General features: G+C 42.9%; 1 protein-coding gene across 1 annotated transcript in view; it reads left to right on the top strand.

Annotated features, from left to right (window-relative positions):
- Positions 1 to 20,322, top strand: part of CPXM1 (carboxypeptidase X, M14 family member 1) — a 186,056-nt gene that overhangs the window by 1,752 nt on the left and 163,982 nt on the right. The window contains exon 2 of the mRNA XM_029594938.1: positions 13,399 to 13,509. Coding sequence (XP_029450798.1) covers positions 13,399 to 13,509 — 111 coding nt within the window. The remainder of the gene's footprint in view (positions 1 to 13,398; positions 13,510 to 20,322) is intronic.

Below are 20,322 nucleotides of genomic sequence, written 5' to 3'. Positions count from 1 at the left end.
CCTGCTGGAAGAAGATTCAGTACAGTACATATATTGAGAGATGGACTTCTGCAGGTTTTGTGGTCTGTGGCCTGTGATTTATGATCCAGCTGGCCTGTGAATTGCAGATCCTTTTCTAGATTACTATTACCACCAAAACTTGCAGTGATCATAATCTGAAGAGCTCAAAGCTTGGAGCCATGTAATTCCTGCACGCATCCACACAGGATTATACATGGGACTGGGGGTGATCCTTTCTTCCCTCCCTCCTGGGGAGGAATAAACATTGGCCAGGAAGGAAGGGGACAGATACCCTTGGGCCACAGCAGAAAACCACCATAAGCCTCCCTGTCCAAAATGCTTCTTCCTGGCTGCCAGGAGAGGATGTCTTTTTTCATCCCAGGGAATGTGAAATGATCCCCCAAACAATTCAAGGTTTGTGTTCTGTGTAGTCTTGCAGATGCAATCATTTCCAGACCCATGAACATCTGAACCTCATTAGATGAAAGGGGTTCTCATTGCATTTATTTCTTTATTTAAATTGTTGATTGTGCTCATCTCTAGTTATTTCATTCTGTTTGATGAACAAGATTTCAGACCTATCAAACAATAGCCCTGTTTACTTACTTTTCAGGTTTTAGCCCCATGCATTCTGATAATTATAGTCCCTCCTGTTTTCCAGTCTGAAGAAGGAAAAACAGAACTGAATGACCTTGCAGGTCTCATCCACTGAACTCAGTATCTGGAGCATAATTTTCAGGAATTTTTAAATTTGGGGGTAAATTTTTAAAGACATAGGGGCTTATGTAATAAAAATAAAAATTGCCATGGGAGTAAGCAAAATGTAATGTGAAATAAAGTTTTACCATGTGCAAGTTAAATTTTGCCCAACTAGTGTGGCTACACTAGTAGCATGGATGGAAACAAAAACAAATGTGGGTTCCCTTTAGGAAGTCATTTTTCTGCTCTCCCCTGTCTTTGGGTTCTATGTGCTTCTGACCAGGGCCAGTCCAAGGATATTAGGCGAATGTTCTGCCTTGCGCTCCCCCCTCCCCCCGCCACCAGGTCCAGGCCTAGGCCTCAGCCCTGGCCCCGACCTCCCCGGCCCCGACCTTCCCGGCCCAAACACACAAACAAGAAAAAGTTATACGACAATCAAATGAAGAAATATAAAACATCAATAACAGTAAAACCATACTAATAAAAGTAATATTTCAAAATAGCAGACAAATAGAGTAACATCCAATAATTAAAAACGCAATAAAAAAAAAGTTCCAGCTCTAAAACAAAAATTGAAAAACAGCACATACATCAGATATTAACACCCAATGATTAAAACTAACAAAACTACTTGGTAACTTTTGATTTCCAGATGCCCTGAGATTATTGTGGATTAGCTGATGAGGTGGGGAGCGGGGGTTGTTGTGCACAAATTTTCTCCTTTCTCTCATATACTCACACATAATTATACACATTTGTTCTTTCTCACACACAAACACACACACGCTCTCCCACACATGTATACTCACACACATACACATATGCTTTCTCATTCTCACACCCTCTCTCCCTCACATACACATGCCCTTATTCACTCAAACAGCCCCCCCCCCCCTCTCTTTCTCTCATACACCTTCTCATAGAGACACTCTCTGTCTCTTGCATACACACCCTCTTCACACGTTCCCTTTCTCTCTCTGGCACACACATCCTTACACATGTTCCCTTTCTCACATACACACATGCAGTCTCACTCCCTCACACAGGCTCGCTCTCTCTATCTCATACACACAAACAGAGGTGCCGCTCAAGGCCTGCTGAGTCTGCTTAACTTGGCCGCAAGCAGGATGGGCACAGCTCGCGGTTGTTGAGTCTTCTCTCGGTTGTGAATGGGATGGACTCCGCTTGCAGCGCACTGAGTCTCTACTCCTCTTGGCCTCAAACGGGATGGCTCTGCTTGCGTCCCCACATGGCTGCTCTTTGCCACCCCTCTCCCGCCTAGTTTCACCTAGTGCACAAGATAGTTCTGCTTCTGACAAGGTTGTTTTGGGCTCTTAGCCAAGATCTGACACTTTCAATAGTCAGCAACAAGACTAGAGATGAGGCTTTTAGCATCTATGCCCAAGATGGGGGTTGAAGTCAATAGATAAGCAAAACTCGTTCTTGTTGAGCACTTATTTTACTGAATCCTAATTTCCTCTCTCTTAGACAGGATCATGTAAGCTTAAAAAACAGTTCCTTTAAACAAATATCAACAGTGTTGCATAGTCTGACTTCTCAGCAGGGACTTAACTCTGCCCTGTGGGTTTGGCAATTGAAGAATACACAACCACAGTTCTCAGCCTTACTAGTACCAATTCCTTTATCTCTGACTGGTTAGTAATTTCTTAGTTTCAGCTTACACTCTCACTCTCCCTATGGTCCTTTTCCATGAAGATTCACCTTTTGGCTTTCTTCCAGGCCTCCCTTGGATTTCCTTCCTCTGGCCTTAGGCCAGATGCCAAACTCCACGACTTTGGATTTCCCTTGACCTTTTTATTTATTTATGTATTTATTGTGTGTTTAGCTCGTAACCTTTCACTGGTAGCTCAAGGTGAGTTACATTCAGGTACAGTAAGTATTTTCCCTGTCCTCAGAGGGCTCACAGTCACAGGGCTTGATTTACTAAGGCTTTTCTCCCAGTCTGTGTTTATGGGGAAAATGCTGAGTAACTGAGGCCCTAAGTTTGTACCTGAGGCAATGGTGGATGAAGTGACTTGCCCAAGGTCAAGGAGCAGTGGAAGATTGGCTGATTTGGGTGGTGCTCTACCTCCCTCCTTCCCAGAGCCCCAGCCAAGGACACCCTTTTTTTCTTTCTATCTTCCTTGTCCCTTGGATGTGCTTTTGCTTTTCTAATGCTGGCTGCCTGCAAACCTTGGGTCCTTTGGCCTGTGTTTGATATGAAGCACATGTATTCCATCACATCCATATATTTATCAACATTTTAAATGCAAGGTAAAAAAAAAAACAAAAGAAAACATTTATATCAACCATTGACCAAGGCATCATGTTCCACGACAATGGTCCTGCATGTACTGATCCTGCAGCAATCTTGGCAGTGAGCGAGTGCCACAATATGTGTGATTCACCCATCAGCAATGCAAAATGCACAATCTTATAGGACACTTAATACAGCTGGTGCATCACACAAAAAAAAAAAGCATCAGATCCTCTGAGACAAATGTAGGATAAATTAAGTAAGTGGAAGGATAGAAGACTTTTGCAAAATGAGATACTCGTCCAACAAATATAAGACAGCTGGCTACCGAAGTAAGAATACTCCTTGTCTCTAGCTTGCCAACATATGTTTCAGCTGATCAGCTGATAATGTAAGGGTGTCACCAAAGTGGCCCTTACTAGTGGCATCAGTGTCCTCATAGACAATGCATGATAAGGTCCATGGAGAATGGGCGTATGTATTGTTCCCAAATGGAAGGTGTCTTTCAAGAAAAGTATGTTTAACAAAGCTCATGAGCCAAAACTCATGAGACTCCTTTCTGTTTCTCTGGTCTTCCATCCTGGGAGGCTGGCTGAGGATCAAGGTTGGAGCCCTCAGGCCCTCCAGGAGTAGGAGGAGTTTTGATCCTTCAGTCTCTTGTCCTGAGAGAGTGGTTGGTACCAGTGGTAAAGTATTTGGCATCTGGGGAGGATATTTCCTTTGGCACCCCCCTCCCCCCCAAAAAAATATAATTTTTAAATTTACACACACAGAAAAATAAATTTGAAAGTAGATTTTTAGCATTCACCTTTTATTAAACACCAAGGCAATACATCACAATTGCGAAGAGCTAAGTTAGTATACATTGCGATAAGTACCAGACCTGATGTACTTCCTGCATTCAACCACTGGGGGACCATTGTTTTGAGAGAGAGAGCCTAGTATCCACTCCTTAAGTAGGTATTTGTATCCCTATGGTAGGCCCACCTAGTAACTCGAGGTGAGGGTTAGGTATTGGTGTAGGGGGTTAGAGGCCACTTTGACATTCAATGTGAGACGTACGAACAGAACAGTGCTCTCTTGTGAAGATCTGAGGACCGACAGAGAGAGGAAACTCACTCCAAGATGAGATTTGGGCAATGTTCTCTCCACCTAGCTTGATGTTACATTGCTTTCTGATTGAGATATATTTAAGAAAGTTTTTACTGTGAGTTTTTGCCTCTACGATCAACTTCTTTTCAAATTCTCTCTTAGCCTGTATTATCAATGTCTTACATTTAACTTGCCAGTGCTTATGCTTTATCCTATTTTCTTCTATTGGATCCTTCTTCCAATTTTTGAATGAAGATCTTTTGGCTAAAATAGTTTCTTTCCCCTCCCCTTTTAATCATGCTGGTAAGCATTTTCCTTTCCTTCCACCTTTCTTATTGTGTGGAATACATTTGGTCTATGCTTGTAAGATGGTATTTTTTTAACAATGTCCACGCCTCTTGTATACCTTTTACCTTTGTATCTGCACTTTCAGGTTTTTTCTAACTATTTTTTCATTTTATCAAAGTTTCCTTTTTGAAAGTTTAGCGTTAGAGCCATAAATTTACTTACTGTCTCCTTCCTGTCATTAATTCAAATCTGATCATATTATGATCACTATTGCCAAGTGGCCCCAACACTGTTACCTCTCTCACCAAATCCTGTGCACCACTGAGAATTAGATCTAAAATTGCTCCCTCTCTCATTGGTTCCAGAACCAATTGCTCCATAAAACTATCATTTATTCCATCCAGAAACTTTATCTCTCTAGCATGTCCCAATAATACATTTACCCAGTCAATATTGGGGTAATTGAAATCTCCCATTATTACTGCACTACCAATTTGGTTTGCTTCCCTAATGTCCTTTAGCATTTCACTGTCTGTCTCACCATCTTAGCCAGGTGGATGGTAGTATACTCCTATCACTATATTTTTCCCCAACACACAAGGGATTTCTACCCATAAAGATTTGATTGTGCATTTAGTCTCTTGTTGGACTCTATGCCATCCCGGACATAAAACACCACTCCGCCTCCCAGATGCTCCTCTCTGTCATTGCGATATAATTTGTACCCCGGTATAGCACTGTCCCATTGGTTATCCTCCTTCCACCACATCTCTGAGATGCCAGTTAAGTTTATGTCATCATTCACTTGATTACATTCTAATTCTCACATCCTTACTTCTTAGACTTCTGGCATTAGCATACAAACATTTCAAAGTGTGTTTTTTGTTTATATTTTCATTCTGCTTTCTAATTGATAGGGATAAACTGAAAACTTTTAGCTCAGGTAAGTTTTTAATTACAGGCACTTGGATTACTTTTCTTATTAATGGAACCACACTGTTGGGATGCCCTAATTCTAATGCATCATTAGTATCCTTTGAAGATACCTCCCTCCAAACCATGCGCTTCTGAGCGACTGTCAGCTTTCCCCTTTGTTCTAGTTTAAAAGCTGCTCTATCTCCTTTTTAAAGGTTAGCACCAGCAGCTTGGTTCCACCCTGGTTAAGGTGGAACCCATCCCTTTGGAAAAGACTTCCCCTTCCCCAAAAGGTTCTCCAGTTCCTTACAAAACTGAATCCCTCTTCCTTGCACCATCGTCTCATCCTCGCATTGAGATTCCAGAGTTCTGCCTGCCTCTGGGGACCTGCGCATGGAACAGGGAGCATTTCAGAGAATGCTACCCTGGAGGTTCTGGATTTCAGCTTTCTACCTAAGAGCCTAAATTTGGTTTCTAGAACCTCCCTCCCATATTTTCCTATGTTGTTGGTGCCCACGTGTACCATAACAGCTGGCTCCTCTCCAGCACTGGCTAAAATCCTATCTAGGTGATGCGTGAGGTCCGTCACCTTTGCACCAGGTAGGCATGTTACCAGGGGATCCTCATGCCCACCAGCCACCCAACTGTCTATATTCCTAATAATCGAATCACCAACTATGACGGCTGACCTAACCCTTCACTCCTGGGCAATAGCCCTGGGAGACACATCCTTGGTGCAAGAGGAAAATGCTCCACCTGGAGAGCAGGTCCTTGCCTCAGGATCTTTCTTGCTATACCAGGTTGATGCTCCCTGATCATGAGACCTTCTTCCTCCAAGGCAGCACCAGGGCTGCCAGTCTGAAGTTGGAACTTGGCTGCTATGTCCCTGAAGGTCTTATCTATATACCTCTCTGTCTGCCTCAGCTCCTCCAGGTCTGGCACTCTAGCCTCTAGGGATTGGACTCATTCTCTGAGAGACTGGAGCTATTTGCTTCGGATGTACACGTACAACTTTTCATGGTGGGTAAAAAATCATACATGTGACACTTGATACAAAAGACTGGGAGGCCCCCTCTTGCTGCTGGACTGCTGCCTTCATCTCAAGTTTGTTCAGTTCCTAGTTAGGTTTTAGGTTGCTAAGGGAATAGGAATGTGTCTAATTAGGGTTCACTATTTATCTGGTAGTGACCTACAAGGGAATGATCAAACTCTCAATAAGGTGTGGGGAATTTGTGAAGTGAAGTTATGTGTGTGTGTGTGTGTGTGTGTGTGTGTGTGTGTGTGTGTGTGAAAGAGGCACCTGCCTATAAACTAAAGGATGAACTAGGGGTGAGTGGGAGAGAGGTAGGAGGGTTGGGAAACAAACACACTAACTTGTTTATTTGCTGCTTTACTGACTATTTAAAAAAACAAAACTCTATTTAAAAACAAACACACTAATTAATATACCCCAATAGTTTACTTCTCCCCAGTACTTTTAAAAAATTTCCCAAGCAGAACTTACTGATTCCTTTCAGCCACCAGCAAGGTGATCCTCTCCTCTCAGTGCTCCACTGAGGCCTAAATTTTCAACTAAGCGGAGAACTACCGAATTACACAAGTACTGTCAAGCATGCACAAACCTCAAATTTTAAAATACAAGAATAACATAAGTTGACTGTAAGAACTGAGTTATTAGGCATATAAATAGAAAAATGCAGACAAAAGCTGAACTAGAAACTGTAACAAACTAGACTTTATACAGTCCAACAATGGAAATGCAGAAACATCACCATTCCTCAATGTTGCGCTGGAGGTAGACCCTTGGCCTGGTGCAAGATTGGTACGGTCCTCTGGTCGGACCCAGAGAGCGCCTGCCACCAGGAGGCGGAGCACACAAGGAGACAGAGTCTAACTGGAGCTTCACCAATAACAGTCCAGGGTTTCCGCAGGTTGAGCCCTTGGGTACCCGGACCGCTTGGACTTAGGTGGACCTCTGGTGGTCTCCCGGAGAGGTAGCGGAGGGGTGTGCCCACCACGAGTAAGGGTGCACGGCTGATGCATAGTGGATGGGCTAGACCCGAACTGGAAGCTCCGGAGACCTCAGGGAGGCAACAGTTCAGGAAGGTTCTCCGGGCAAAACAGGCAACACCTGTGGGTCTAGCCAAGTGGAAGCCGCGGTTGGTTTCCAAGCAGGTTGGTCCAATGGTCACAATAGGCCAGAAGAGAGTGTCCGAGTGAAGCGCAAGGGTCAGAGCCAGAGTATCAGTCCAGGAGAGGTCAGCCAAAGCAGGGGTCAATACCAGAATCAGTCCGAGTGTAGTCGAGGCAAGCAGAGGTCAGTTCCAGGTGGCAGACAAGAGAATGGTTAGGCAAGCAGAGGTCAGTTCCAGGAGGCAAGCAAGAGAATGGTCAGGCAGGCAGTGGTTGGTTCTGGGCAGCAGGCAGAGAATGACCAGGCAGGCAGAGGTCAGTACCAAAGGTCAGTCCGGAGAGGTACTACCTGAGAAGGATACAGGAACACACGGAGCCACTGAGAATGGAGGACGCAGAAACACGGAGACGCTGGACCAGGAGACGCTGGAACAGGAGACACTGGAACACGAAGGCAAACTAGTACACCGATAGTGTCAACCCGATTGCCAAGGCGAGGTCCTTAAGTAGTGAGTCTATGTAACGTCAGCGGGAGGTGCCCCTGCAGGTTTTCCCGCCTTGGGCCCTTTAAAGGGCTGCACGTCGGCCGTGCGCACGCCTAGGGGCATGGCCGAGGACACCAACGATGCGGAGCCCCGACAGGAGCTCTGCTGTGAGGCCTGTGAGGAGGAGGGTGAGCGGGAGCCCAAAGATGCCATGAACTGGCTGTGGCCACATAGGAGGGGTGCCCAGAGCTGGTCGACGGAAGCACAAAGTGAGCAGGCACCGCACCGGGAAGTGCAATACTCAAAACAATACAATCAAAAAGTATAAATCAACCAGAATAGTAAAATCTTACTACTAAAAAATATATATTTCAAAACCACTGACAAATAGAATAACATCCAATTATAAATTCATATACAAATGTTAAAAAATGTCCTAAACATAGATAAAATATTTCAAAACAGCAGATACATCAATCACCCTCCAATAATTAAAACTAATAAGGATTTTTAAAAACCTCCACTTTCCATACCTGTTATGCTGAGATTGTCGTCATAGACTGGGAGGGGCATACACATAATTTGTTGTTCCTCTGTCTCCCATACACGCTTGATGAGAGACAGAGGAAGCATGTTTGTGTGTGTGTGAGAGAGACCCACGTACTCACCACTTGTATTTATCTCTCATAAATTCACAATATGCTCCCTGTCTCGCAAATATACATGGTTGGTGAAAGACGAAGGAACATGCATGTGTGTGAGAGTCATACACACACGCTTCCTCTGTCTCTATCACACATACATACTTCCTCTGTCTCTCTCTCTCACACACACACACACACACACTTTCTGACTATCACTCACACATACACATTTTACAGGGCTCCGTGGGAAGGAGGCAGATAATGTGAACCAGCAGCCAGCAGTACAAGGAGGTAGGCACATACTTTAAAAAGACAGCAACTATTTTTCTTATGTCTGTAGCGGCGCTGCAGCGTACACATGGCACTCAAGAGACAGCTGGGAGCAGACTCAGAGGAGTCAGAGAGATGACCAGGCCAGCCTACAACATGGAGGGAGGTAGCACAGCAGACTGCAGAGCAGCAGACAGTGCTCTCTTAACTGCGGCAGGAGGCTGTAGGCCCGAAGCTTCTGGCTGCAGTGGATCAATGGCGCACGCTGGCGGAGCAGGAGTGTGGCACCGTTGCGCAGATTGGCACTGTCGGGGTGTGGATGGTGGATGTGGTCTGAAAGCCGTAGGGGTCATGAGTGCTCTCTGAGTTAGAATCAGAGCTTGGAGGAACTAGGAGGCCTGTGGCGGTGTCCGGATGTCGGCATGGCATGGGGGAACCTGGAGAAGAGATTAGGTGACAGAGCGCCGCCATTGATGGGCCCTGGTCGCCACTATTGAGGCACTGCCACTAATAAAAAGGTTAAAGAAGAAAAGGGGGAGAGGAAGAGCCATGGTCAACCGGAGAGTCAGAGCGGCTGAGGAGACGTTGGAGTGGTGAGAGCAGCGTTTGGTGCCCTTCCTTTTCGTTTTGCCTGCCATCTGTTGACTTCCCCAGAGCCGGTGAGAGAGAGAGACGAACACCCGTTGCACTCACTCTCAAATAATAAAATCTCCAGTTGGCGGCTGCCTGCAGCACCCTCTCCAAATCGGGCCTTGGAGTCGGCATGGCAGCAGCAGCCTCGGCGGAGCCAGTCAGGAATCCAAATGGGGTCGAGAACCAAAGAGCAATGCCAGCACAGCACAGCCAAGAAGCATGCATCCAGGAGACTCAACGCATGCTTTTCTTTTTCTCTGCGGCTGCGCCAACAGGCACTACTCACAGCAGTTGATTGGTTGCTGGCACCCCCCTCCTTGTTATCACCCAGGGTGGACCACCCTCCTCGCCCCCCCCCTCCCCCCTTAGTACGCCACTGGCTGGTACCCAAAGGTGGGGTTTCCAGGCCCTGTGACTCGGGAGTTTTTCTTGGGATCCAAGGAGGATCTTGAGAGTGAAAAGAACAAAGCAGTAATCCAAAGGAAGAGGGGAGTTAGTCCCATAAGCTTCTTACTCTGTGGGAAATTGCCTAAGACATCTGAAGAGTGGATTTCTGGAAAATCATAATGAGGACTGCCTGACTGGGAAGTCTACTTCCAGAGTTGCTATTGAAGGAAGTTTCAAACAAAGACTCATCTTAAGTGTATCAGGAGGCGTTTCCACTGGGATGGAGTCTGCATCCAGTTGCCAGGTACCAATGGGGAAGAGCCCAGAGAGTGTCCCTTGGCAAGAGTACCTACTGCCAGGAAATGCAGATTTCCTAGTGACTGTAACTGTGATTTTCAACTTTATTTTCTATATTGAAGTGCACTATTACAAAGTATATCCTCTGAATTTTCATCTGCCAACAAATAACTAGTAATATTAATTGTTTCTGAACAACAGCTAACTGTGTGCAGTGTGTTTCTCTTGCTGAAGGAAGCAGAATGCCTCTAAAGGAAGCCTAGGGCCTAGAAATACTGGCTCTTTCCCCCCTGTTCTGGAAGAAACCCAGGATATATGGGCAGCAATCTGGCCCCAGCTCCACAAAGTGAGCCCTTGCAGTATAATAACTGATGGGGCAAGGGCTTCATAACTTTGTCAAATATACATGATAAATAGCTAGCTAGATAGCTAGATAGATAGATAGATAGATAGATAGATAGATAGATAGATAGATAGATAGAGATATGAATATACAATTCTGATCAAGAAAAGGTTTCTCATTTCAGTGGACAATCCAAATGAACTACAGGAAACTCCATTGCTTTAAATGGATCTGCTTAGAGACTACCCGCAGATTTCTACAGAGTCTGCACTGTGATTTGTTTGTATTTGTATAATACCCACATCGTCATAAACATGTTCCTTTTGCAAATGGGAACCTGGGCCAGGTTGGTGGCTCAGGCGCATTGCTGTGCACGGCCATGCAGGAGGGCCATGTTCAATCCTCAAGTTGGTCTTCTTCTCCTCCAGTCAGCTTGACTGCTGCAGAAACAGCACTCACAGCCCTTGGCATTGGATAGAAGGGAGTGGCGATCATTGTTCAAGGGTGTCATCTAGTAGCCAGATTCAGAGCCATGACTTTAGGATTCTAGAAGGAGCTGGGTGCATGGTTCCCAGCCTAGGACCATCACTGCAATGGTCCTAGGCTGGGACCATTCAGGAGGGGGGAGGAGATATAAAATAATGGAAAAAAGACCTGGGTAGCTGCAAATGATAATTCATGGTGTCAGGATTCCATCCCTAGATCCAACTGAGCTGGAGGCTCAAAGAAGCAGGAGGAAACTGCCAGATCAAAATATAGTAAGGAAAATGGTATCTGGAGGTGTTTTATTTATTTACATGCATGAATGAAATCACCTGTAGAGACAGCAAATGGGAATTTGAATTTTGTAATGGTCTGCATTAGAAATGCTGTAAAAAAAATAATATATATATATATATATGAAAACCCATTACATAGAAATGCAAGCCTATGTGGTGAGTACATGCCATATATATATATATATATGTTTATGTTTATTATTTCTTGATGAATTTCATCTTATTACATTTGTAAAACAGAGCAATGTACAAATCAAAATATAGTAAATAGCTAATATAGTAAAACTAACTATAAAAACAAATTGATATCAATAACTAATAAATAAGCAGGTGAAATAAACAGTAGAAGAAAAAATGCAACATAAAATAAAATAATACAAATAAGATAACAAAACAATAAAATGCTAAAATAATACATAAAATAGTAGATTACTAAAATAAAAAAAATTTATAAAAAGCAAGCACTGAGGTAGAAATTAAGTAGAATCAAGGTGAGGATAAGTTTATAGAAAAAGATGGGCCTTCAGAGTCTTTCTAAATTTTAAATAATCCTTTTCTAAGCAGACTCTAAGTAGTATGGAATTCCATAAACAAGGAGATAAAAATGAAAAACACATTTCCCTAGATCTCTTAAAGCATAATTCTCTAATCGAAGGTATCACTAAGAACTCCTGCTAAGAGGACCGTAATGAATAAGTGAATAGGGAGAGAATGCACAAGAAAGACATAAAGGGGAACCCCAGCATACAACTTTGAAGGTTAAGCAGCTAATTTTAAATTGGATATATAAACTGTGTAATACTATATGAGTAATACTGTAGGTATTTGGATGCATAATACTATAGGTATTTTAAATGTGTAAATGCAAAGTAACAATATAATACCTTTGAATTTCCATGTGGAGTGAGTATATAGAGAGATCACAGTTGGTGTGCAGGGATGCTGAGCAATCATACATGCACACGACTTGTGTACTTAACAGTAATATACAGTATGCAAATCCATGCTCTTTGATCGATCACTGCTCTCTGAAGTCATATTCCATCAATAACTATGGTACACAGAAAAACATTTTCATAACCTCTTGTTTCAAATTAAATTTGTGAAGGCATATGAGAACAATTCTAACTTTGTGTCCGCTTGTGTCAAATGGAGATGTGTGAATCCCTTTAAAAGAAGTTCATCACTTGTTTCCATGAATCTGCAAAGCTTCTGCAGGTTTGCTAAACTGGTTCAATAAGCATTCTAAAAAAGAAAATCCACATTTGCAGCAAAATTCAATTCAGATGTGAAAGAAATCTGACGTGGATTTCTTCAAATCAGCAGAGCCACTCCAGATTTTATCTAGATCCACTGAAAACAAATTTCAAGGATTTCCCCAGTGGATCTGAGGAAGATCCAAAATTTCTATCAGATTCGAACGAGGCTGAAAGCCACCTATTTCAAGTTAGACTTAAATTTATTTGCACATCCTGAGCAGTTAAAAAGGTAGCAAATAGCTCAAGGGTGGCCAACTCCGTTCCTCGAGAGCCACAAACAGGCCAGATTTTCAGGATATTCACAATGTACATGCATGAGAGAGATTTGCATGTCCTGCCTCATTGTTTGCAAATATATCTCTTGTTTATTCATTGTAGATATCCTGAAAATCTGTCCTATTTGTGGTTCTTGAGGACCAGAGTTGCCCACCCCTGAAGTAGTGTATCTTAAGCTAATATGAATGCTTTCTACAACAGGTTACCATGTGTTGTAATAAATAGCATACTATACAAAATCCTGTACCACAGTACTCCCAGACTGCACAGGGGATGAAGATATTGTTTTGGTTGTCAATGATCTGAAATTCATCCTCAGGATGTAAAGATCCTCTAATGCAGAGTTAGAAGAGCATAGCAGTGCCAGCTAGGTGGTATTGCAAGATAACAAGGGTAGGTTGATCTACCAGATGGCTGATTAGTAAAAAGCATGTTTTTATCTGGGCACAAATTGCTTCTGTGTTCATCAGTCACAGTCCAGTACTGGTCCTCACCACTCATTCCCTGGACTCTCTCACTGCCTTTCAATTTTTGCATGATTTCTCTCTTTTCTCTCTCTCTCTCTTTGTCTCTCTCTCTATAGCCTCTCCTTAGTAAGAAGGGAATGACCATCATGAATATGGTTTGCATTTGTTTTCCAGTTAAAGTGACAGTGAAAAAGAAGATTAAAATTATAAAGACAGTGAAAAAGGTCTCAAAGAAGACGAAATCCAAGCCACCTGCCAGTGAAGCTAAAGGCATACCAGAGGAACGTATGTACTAGATGCTTTCTCGTATTCACAGACTTTTTACTACTGTTGTTATTTTCTCCCAGTATAGCTCTTGTTTTTCATTTGTGGACCTTTCCAGTTTACCTTTCCTCAATGGTAACTACTATTTGTAAACATATGGTTTATGTCAAATGGGATTAGAGATGGAGGTTCTTGGAGAGGACTTGATTGCATTTTATGTTGATTATCCATTTGTTGTACACTTACTGTTTTGCAACTGAATGTATGCACTAATCTGAACAAGAATAATGCCAATGATTTATTGCATTTAGGGGTTGTCACCCCTTGCATTCTGAGCTTCCACCTGATAAACAGCAGGGCATTCTAAATTTGTAAAATATCAACAGTCATAAAAGGGTTTATTTGGGGTTATTTCAGAGCAGGTAAACATCTGTTTGGCACAGACTGAGAAAAGACATGGACTGCATCTCTTCCACCAGCCACAGCCTCCTCAGCTCAAATCATTTATGAGTGGATTAAATAAATCCTTGAGGCAAACCACTAGTGGCTCATCCTCACTTAAAAAAATTTCCATTAATGTTTACACACTGAAAATTATCTTGATAGTTTCTTGGGTAAAAAAATATGGATCCCCAATCCTACATTTTTACCTTACAGAAAGGTTTTTCATGCAGCACTGATTCAAAGACCTTAGAAAAGTCCAAATAAATTACATAACATTTTCTAAAGATCTACTAGGATAATTACAGAAACTGATTAGAAGCTCTCTCTTGCATTAGAGAGTGGGAAGATGGCGGATCGTGGCTCAGAGGGAGGGGCTTTTCAAAATATAAGGGTTTGGGGGAGGGGTGATCACTGGTTCAGGGCACAAGGATAGTGCTTACATTTAGCACAATTATTTCTATGCTTACTTTTGGCTACCTTGATTATGTGCCTAGAGCTGCAAATCAGTACCAGGTACCTACATTTTCTCCCTGGACTAACTCTTCCTAGTGGCCTGGCCACTTTTTAGACACTGAGGGAGTGAAATTTTCAGTCAGCAGGATCTAATTGCCAGGCACCTCAATCCCATTGAAAACTGGACCCAAGAGCTCAATTCACCCAAAATAAATTTGGCATTGGAGAATCCAATATGTAAAAACATGAAATATCAATTGCTGTGAAAGTAGATATTGTAATGAAGCAGATGAGATTTTATACTATTCCAAGCAGGACCAGTTTGAAAAAGAACCATGTAAAGGAAGGGTTATGCATTTTTCTGAGCTATGAAGATCCTTGAAAACCTGATTTTTAAAACATAGTGTAACCCTTGAAGTTCAATTTTCTTTATGACTCCTTGTGTCTGAAACCTGCACTTTGATTCCCAACCCAGTATCAGAAATGAATCCACACGCTCTTTAGTGAGTAACAGTTTTATCTTTACTGGAATGAATGACTGAAATAAATCTGTTCACTTCCTAAGCATCTGCATTTGTCATATAAACACATGTATATAGTACAAGAGAAAACTCAACTTTGTCATAAACTCATGTTAAGTATTTCAACCAGAATCAGCATGTGATATAGCACCCGACCTTAAGCAGTCTCTGAACAAGCAAAGTCCCAGATTGTATCCTACTGTGTGTCCATTTGAATTTAGAGCTGAAGAGGGCGTCAGTACTGCTCTTTGCTTCAACTGTCAAATCCACAATACAGCAGCCTCTATCTGAAAGAAGAGCTTCAAATCCTGACAGGGCACAGTTCAACTACTCCCAAGTCGTCCACAGCAGGGTTCCAGAAAAGAGAACCTTAATCAGCACAGATAATATTTATTAGTTCAGAGCAGGGCAGGAACTCTGTTCAGGCTGAGCAGTGATCTGATCGCACATGCTCAATACAATCAAATTTTGAATCTCCTTCCCCCCCCCTCAGCTCTTAAAGAGACAGCACTCTATTGTCAGTCTTTTCATGTCACAATGATGATTCAACCTTTCTCTGCCCTAGTTCCTAGAGGTATGTTACATGGTCCCCTCCTAAAACCTGACGTCCCCGGCAGGTGTTTATGTCCACAGCTTATATATTAACTCTGTTTGTTTGCTCAATATCTCTTGCATCATACTACTTAGTTGCTGCATGGATATACACGCCTCTAATGGATTCCTTGAATATGACTGTCTCAATATGTTGTGGCTGTGCAACCCCTTGGGCAATTGCACTTCAAAGTCATCGAATCTACTAGGCAGTCTCCTTGGTCTCTGCGATCTTTGAGGTAATGGTAGAAATCCTATTTTGGTCATTGATTCATCAAGAGTTTTCTTCTTCCCCGAGGAGGATGCACGCTGTTCTTCATTGACTGAGCTGTTCAAATTGCATGAATTGTTATGATTTACTGGTATACTAACTTCCACAGGATCCTCTTCCCATGACTCTGGATGAAACTCCTCCGCATTAGGATTTAATGTTCCATTTGACTGAATTTCACCAGTAATTGGACTCTCTTCCAGTTCAGCTGGATCTGAACTTCCGCTCTCCATGATAGAGCCATTCATACTATCCTCAGCGTCCTCCTTCTGCTTTTTCATCAATTGCTTGGTACTATTGAATGGTTCACAGTGAATATCAGCCTCTTCTCTTCCAGAAATAAATCCACAGGGGCGCAGTAGATCCCTGTGTAACGTCCTTTCGGGTCCATCCCCTGTTTCTGGCTTCACCACATAGACTGGTATACCTTCAATTTGTTTTACCACAATATACACTGAAGACTCCCACCGATCAGCCAATTTGTGCTTGCCCCTCAACTTCACATTCTTGACCAATACTCTATCACCCTCTTCCACTGAGGATGGCATTACTTTCGCATCCCATCTGCGTTTGTTGGCTAGTTGATGTTTCTCAGCTTCCTGAGTAGCCAGCGCGTATGCATACTTCAACCTCTGACGTAACTCTCGTACATATTGGTGATGAGTTTTAGCGTTATGACCCACTGGACTGATGCCGAAGCATAAGTCTATTGGAAGTCAAGGTTCTCTTCCAAACATGAGAAAAAACGGAGAAATTCCAGTACTGTCATTCCGAGTACAATTATAGGCATGTACTAGTGGCCGAACATATTTTCTCCAATGTTCCTTACGCTTATCCTCTAATGTACCCAACATTTCTATTAAGGTTCTATTGAAGCGTTCTATTGGATTTCCTCGAGGGTGATATGGAGTGGTTCTGGATTTAGTGCCTGCTATTCTACATAACTCTGAAATGAGTTCAGATTCAAAATTGGCTCCTTGGTCACTATGGATTCGTTTTGGAAATCCATAGTGGCAGATGAAATTCTCCCACAGGGTAACAGCAACAGTTCTTGCAGTCTGATCTCTAGTGGGATATGCCTGAGCATACTTAGTAAAGTGATCCGTGACTACCAAAACATTTTGTGTATCCTTGTCGTCAGGCTCTAAGGTAAGGAAGTCAATGCAAACTAGCTCCATGGGGGCGTAAGCTTTTATATTTACCAAGGGGGCTGCTTTTTCTGCTCTAGCTTTTCTCCACACACATCTTTCGCATGTCTTCACCCATTGCTCTACCCCATGTGCCATTCTCGGCCAATAAAAACGTGCACGTGCTAAGTCCAAGGTCCGTTCACAACCCAGATGGCCAGTTTCATCATGTACCCCCTCCAGAGCTCTCTGACGATATTTTCTTGGAATCACAAGTTGTTGGTGTGGTCCTCCACTCCTCATCACTTTTCTGAAAAGTACTCCCTCTTGAAGACATAGTTTTTGCCATTCTCTGAAGAATAATCGCAATTCTGGATGCTCCCGATTCCTGTCTCGATCTTCAAATTTCTCACCTCTCTCCAGCATCATTATGACTTGGGATAAACATGGGTCTTCCCTCTGGAACACTCTCCAGTCACCCAAGGTAAACCCAGGTAGGGTGGGTTGTCCAGGCCACAGGTCCGGGTCATCAAAATCATCTGGAACAGCATCTCCTCCTGCAGGTAAGATTTCCACCAAGGCACCAGGGCTGCACTCAAACTTGGAAGTAGAATGAGGTGTAATGGGAGTGTCGTAGTCTCCCGAATCTTCTGAAATATGTGTCAAAATAGAGACATCATGCTTCTGGAATGCCGCCTTACATATTACCTTAGATAGAGTGTCCATTCCTTCTTGATCTGTCTTCACACGAGATAGCATCTTGGCAACCCTCTCCTCATATTTCAAAAATTCTTCATCATCTTCTTCAGGATCATGTGGTCTCCTAGACAACCCATCAGCATCTATATTGGCTTTACCAGATTTGTATCCGATGTCAAAGTTGTACAGGGAGAGGGATGCTAACCATCGATGACCTGTGGCATCCAGTTTAGCAGTCGTCAGGACGTACGTCAGAGGGTTATTATCTGTCACTACTTTAAACTCTGCACCATATAGATAATCATGAAATTTTTCACAAACTGCCCATTTAAGGGCTAAAAATTCCAATTTGTGGATAGGGTAATTCTGTTCACTTTTAGTGAGCCCACGACTGGCATATGAAATCACTCGCAGTTTTCCTTCTTGAATTTGGTAAAGTGCAGCGCCTAGCCCTGTAGTGCTGGCATCAGTGTGTAATACATAAGGTAGCTTCCAATTTGCGAAAGCCAACACAGGGGCAACCGTGAGTTTTTCCTTTATAATTTCGAATGCTTTCTGACATTCTGATGTCCACCGCGTACCCAATAGCTGCTGACTTTGAATTGCGGGCTTCTTTCCTATCCTTTCGACTGTTTGTTAGTCCCACCGACAGATTACTGAGCGGCTTCACCAAGCGTGAGTATTGATTCACGAATCTTCGGTAATAGCCCGCAAATCCTAGAAAAGATCGCAGCTCTCTAATGTTTTTAGGTTGTGGCCACTTAGTAATGGCTGAAATTTTCTCTTCATCGGGAGCACCCCCTTCTCTGAGATATGATGACCCAAATATTTCACTGACTTCTGAAAGAATTTACATTTAGATGGAGAGAGCTTCAATCCACATTTCAACAGTCGTTGTAACACCCTCATCAATCGGTCCTCATGCTCTTCCAGTGTGTCCGAGAATATTATAAGATCATCCAAGAAGGCCACAACTTCATGTAGATTAATATCAGTCATTACTTTCTCTATCATTCTTTGAAAACTTGCTGGAGCATTTGTCAGTCCTTGAGCCATTCTCTTTCTAACCAATACCACAGGTGAAGCATAAGGGCTATCAGACTCCTCAATCACTCCTGTGGCTAATAGCTCCTTCAGGTGCTGCCTGAGATCCTCAAAGTCAGCTGGGGATACATGACGTGTGCGCTCTTTAAATGGAGTTGGATCCAACAGGGTGATTTTATGCATTATTCCTGGAATACATCCAATATCAAGGTCATGACAGGAAAATGCTCCTTTTGCCTCTTGATTAATTCTCTTTTCTATATGCTGTTTAAACTCTTCAGATATTGGAGAATCTCCGAAGTCTAGCGACACCTTCTCAGACTCCATGTTACCCTCTCCAATAGATTCTAGTTTAGCACCATCCTTATAGGTCGAGCCTGTAACGTTCATGGTCCTCACTATATCGACTGGCTCACCTACACCCAATGTCCTTCTAGGAGGCAAACTGATGCTACAATCCGATATATTCTTCAATAGCACCCTAGCCTTTGTGTGCGACTTACTGCCAGTTCGGATGAGTTGAGGTTGTACTAGTAAGCCTCCGGGTAGAGGATAATTTTCTGAAGCCTCAAGCAATATGGACAAACTCTGACCATGTCTGGGCATTCTCAGAATGCATTCCACTTCCTTCGCTTCATCCCTTTCGAACACTATTGGTCTGGTGCTGGTCAATCTAGCCATCATTGGCCTAGTAACTCTTTGATTGGAACTTTGATGAGAAACATAGGTCTGATATGTAGTTACCCAATTTTTGTCCATGGCTAACTCCTTAAGGTAATTTGGGCCAGCCAGTTCTTTACAGTCATGTATTAGATGTCTGAGAATATTCATTCCCACTATTAAAGGCAGGGGTTTGTTCTTTTGATCGGGACAGACTAGAGCAAGGACAGAATATTTGTTCCCACTTCCACAGGCCTCCTTGGGAAACTGTACTTCAACTTCAATATACCCCAGATAAGGAACAGGTTGACCTCCTGCACCCGTAACACAAAGTAAGTCTTCTAGCGGGTATAGCTTCCGATGTGATAAATAGTCTTCATAGAAGGTTTGTGTTATGCACGTCACTTGAGAGCCAGTGTCCACTAAGCAAGGGCACTGCACACCATCCAAATAAGCGGTTGCAGAACAAACCTTTCCCACGAGGCGTTTCAAAACATCATCTGGTAGAGGACATGGTGGGATATGATCACTGGATATTTTTCTTTTGGGACTTATCTGAATTGCATTTGGTGCCTTTGTCTGCCCCTCGCAAAAGCACCTTTTTAGTTTAAAGGAGTATTTGAAACCTGCCTAATGCTGGGTTTTTTTTTTTTTTCAAATTTTTCCCGCAATTTCTGTTGGACTAGAGCAGCATTTACAGGATTGATGCATTCTCCCATCATGTGTCCATTCTCTCCACAGTTATAGCAAAATGAAAGTATCTTGGGATGATGCCTCCCTTTTTGAGGCATCTTCTCTACCCAAGAGTTTCTTCGCATCATGCTGTTTGCAGCAGGGCTATTTACTATTTCTGAATTGGCAGCTCTACAATGAGTGATCAATGGGGCGAGCAAAACATTATCTTCTCCTGAAAATGTTCCCAACTCAGATCCCACCTTAAACTCACTTGCCTCTGGTGTCATATGTTGAGCAATGCTTATGTCATTTGCTAGGTAAGTCCTGCTTACAGGTTTAATCTGGGTAA

The sequence above is a fragment of the Rhinatrema bivittatum genome, chromosome 1 (assembly GCF_901001135.1).
Source record: "Rhinatrema bivittatum chromosome 1, aRhiBiv1.1, whole genome shotgun sequence".
NCBI classification, from domain to species: domain Eukaryota; kingdom Metazoa; phylum Chordata; class Amphibia; order Gymnophiona; family Rhinatrematidae; genus Rhinatrema; species Rhinatrema bivittatum.
The sequence above is the reverse complement of the archived record's forward strand: the minus strand, read 5'-3'. Positions and strand labels throughout refer to the sequence as shown.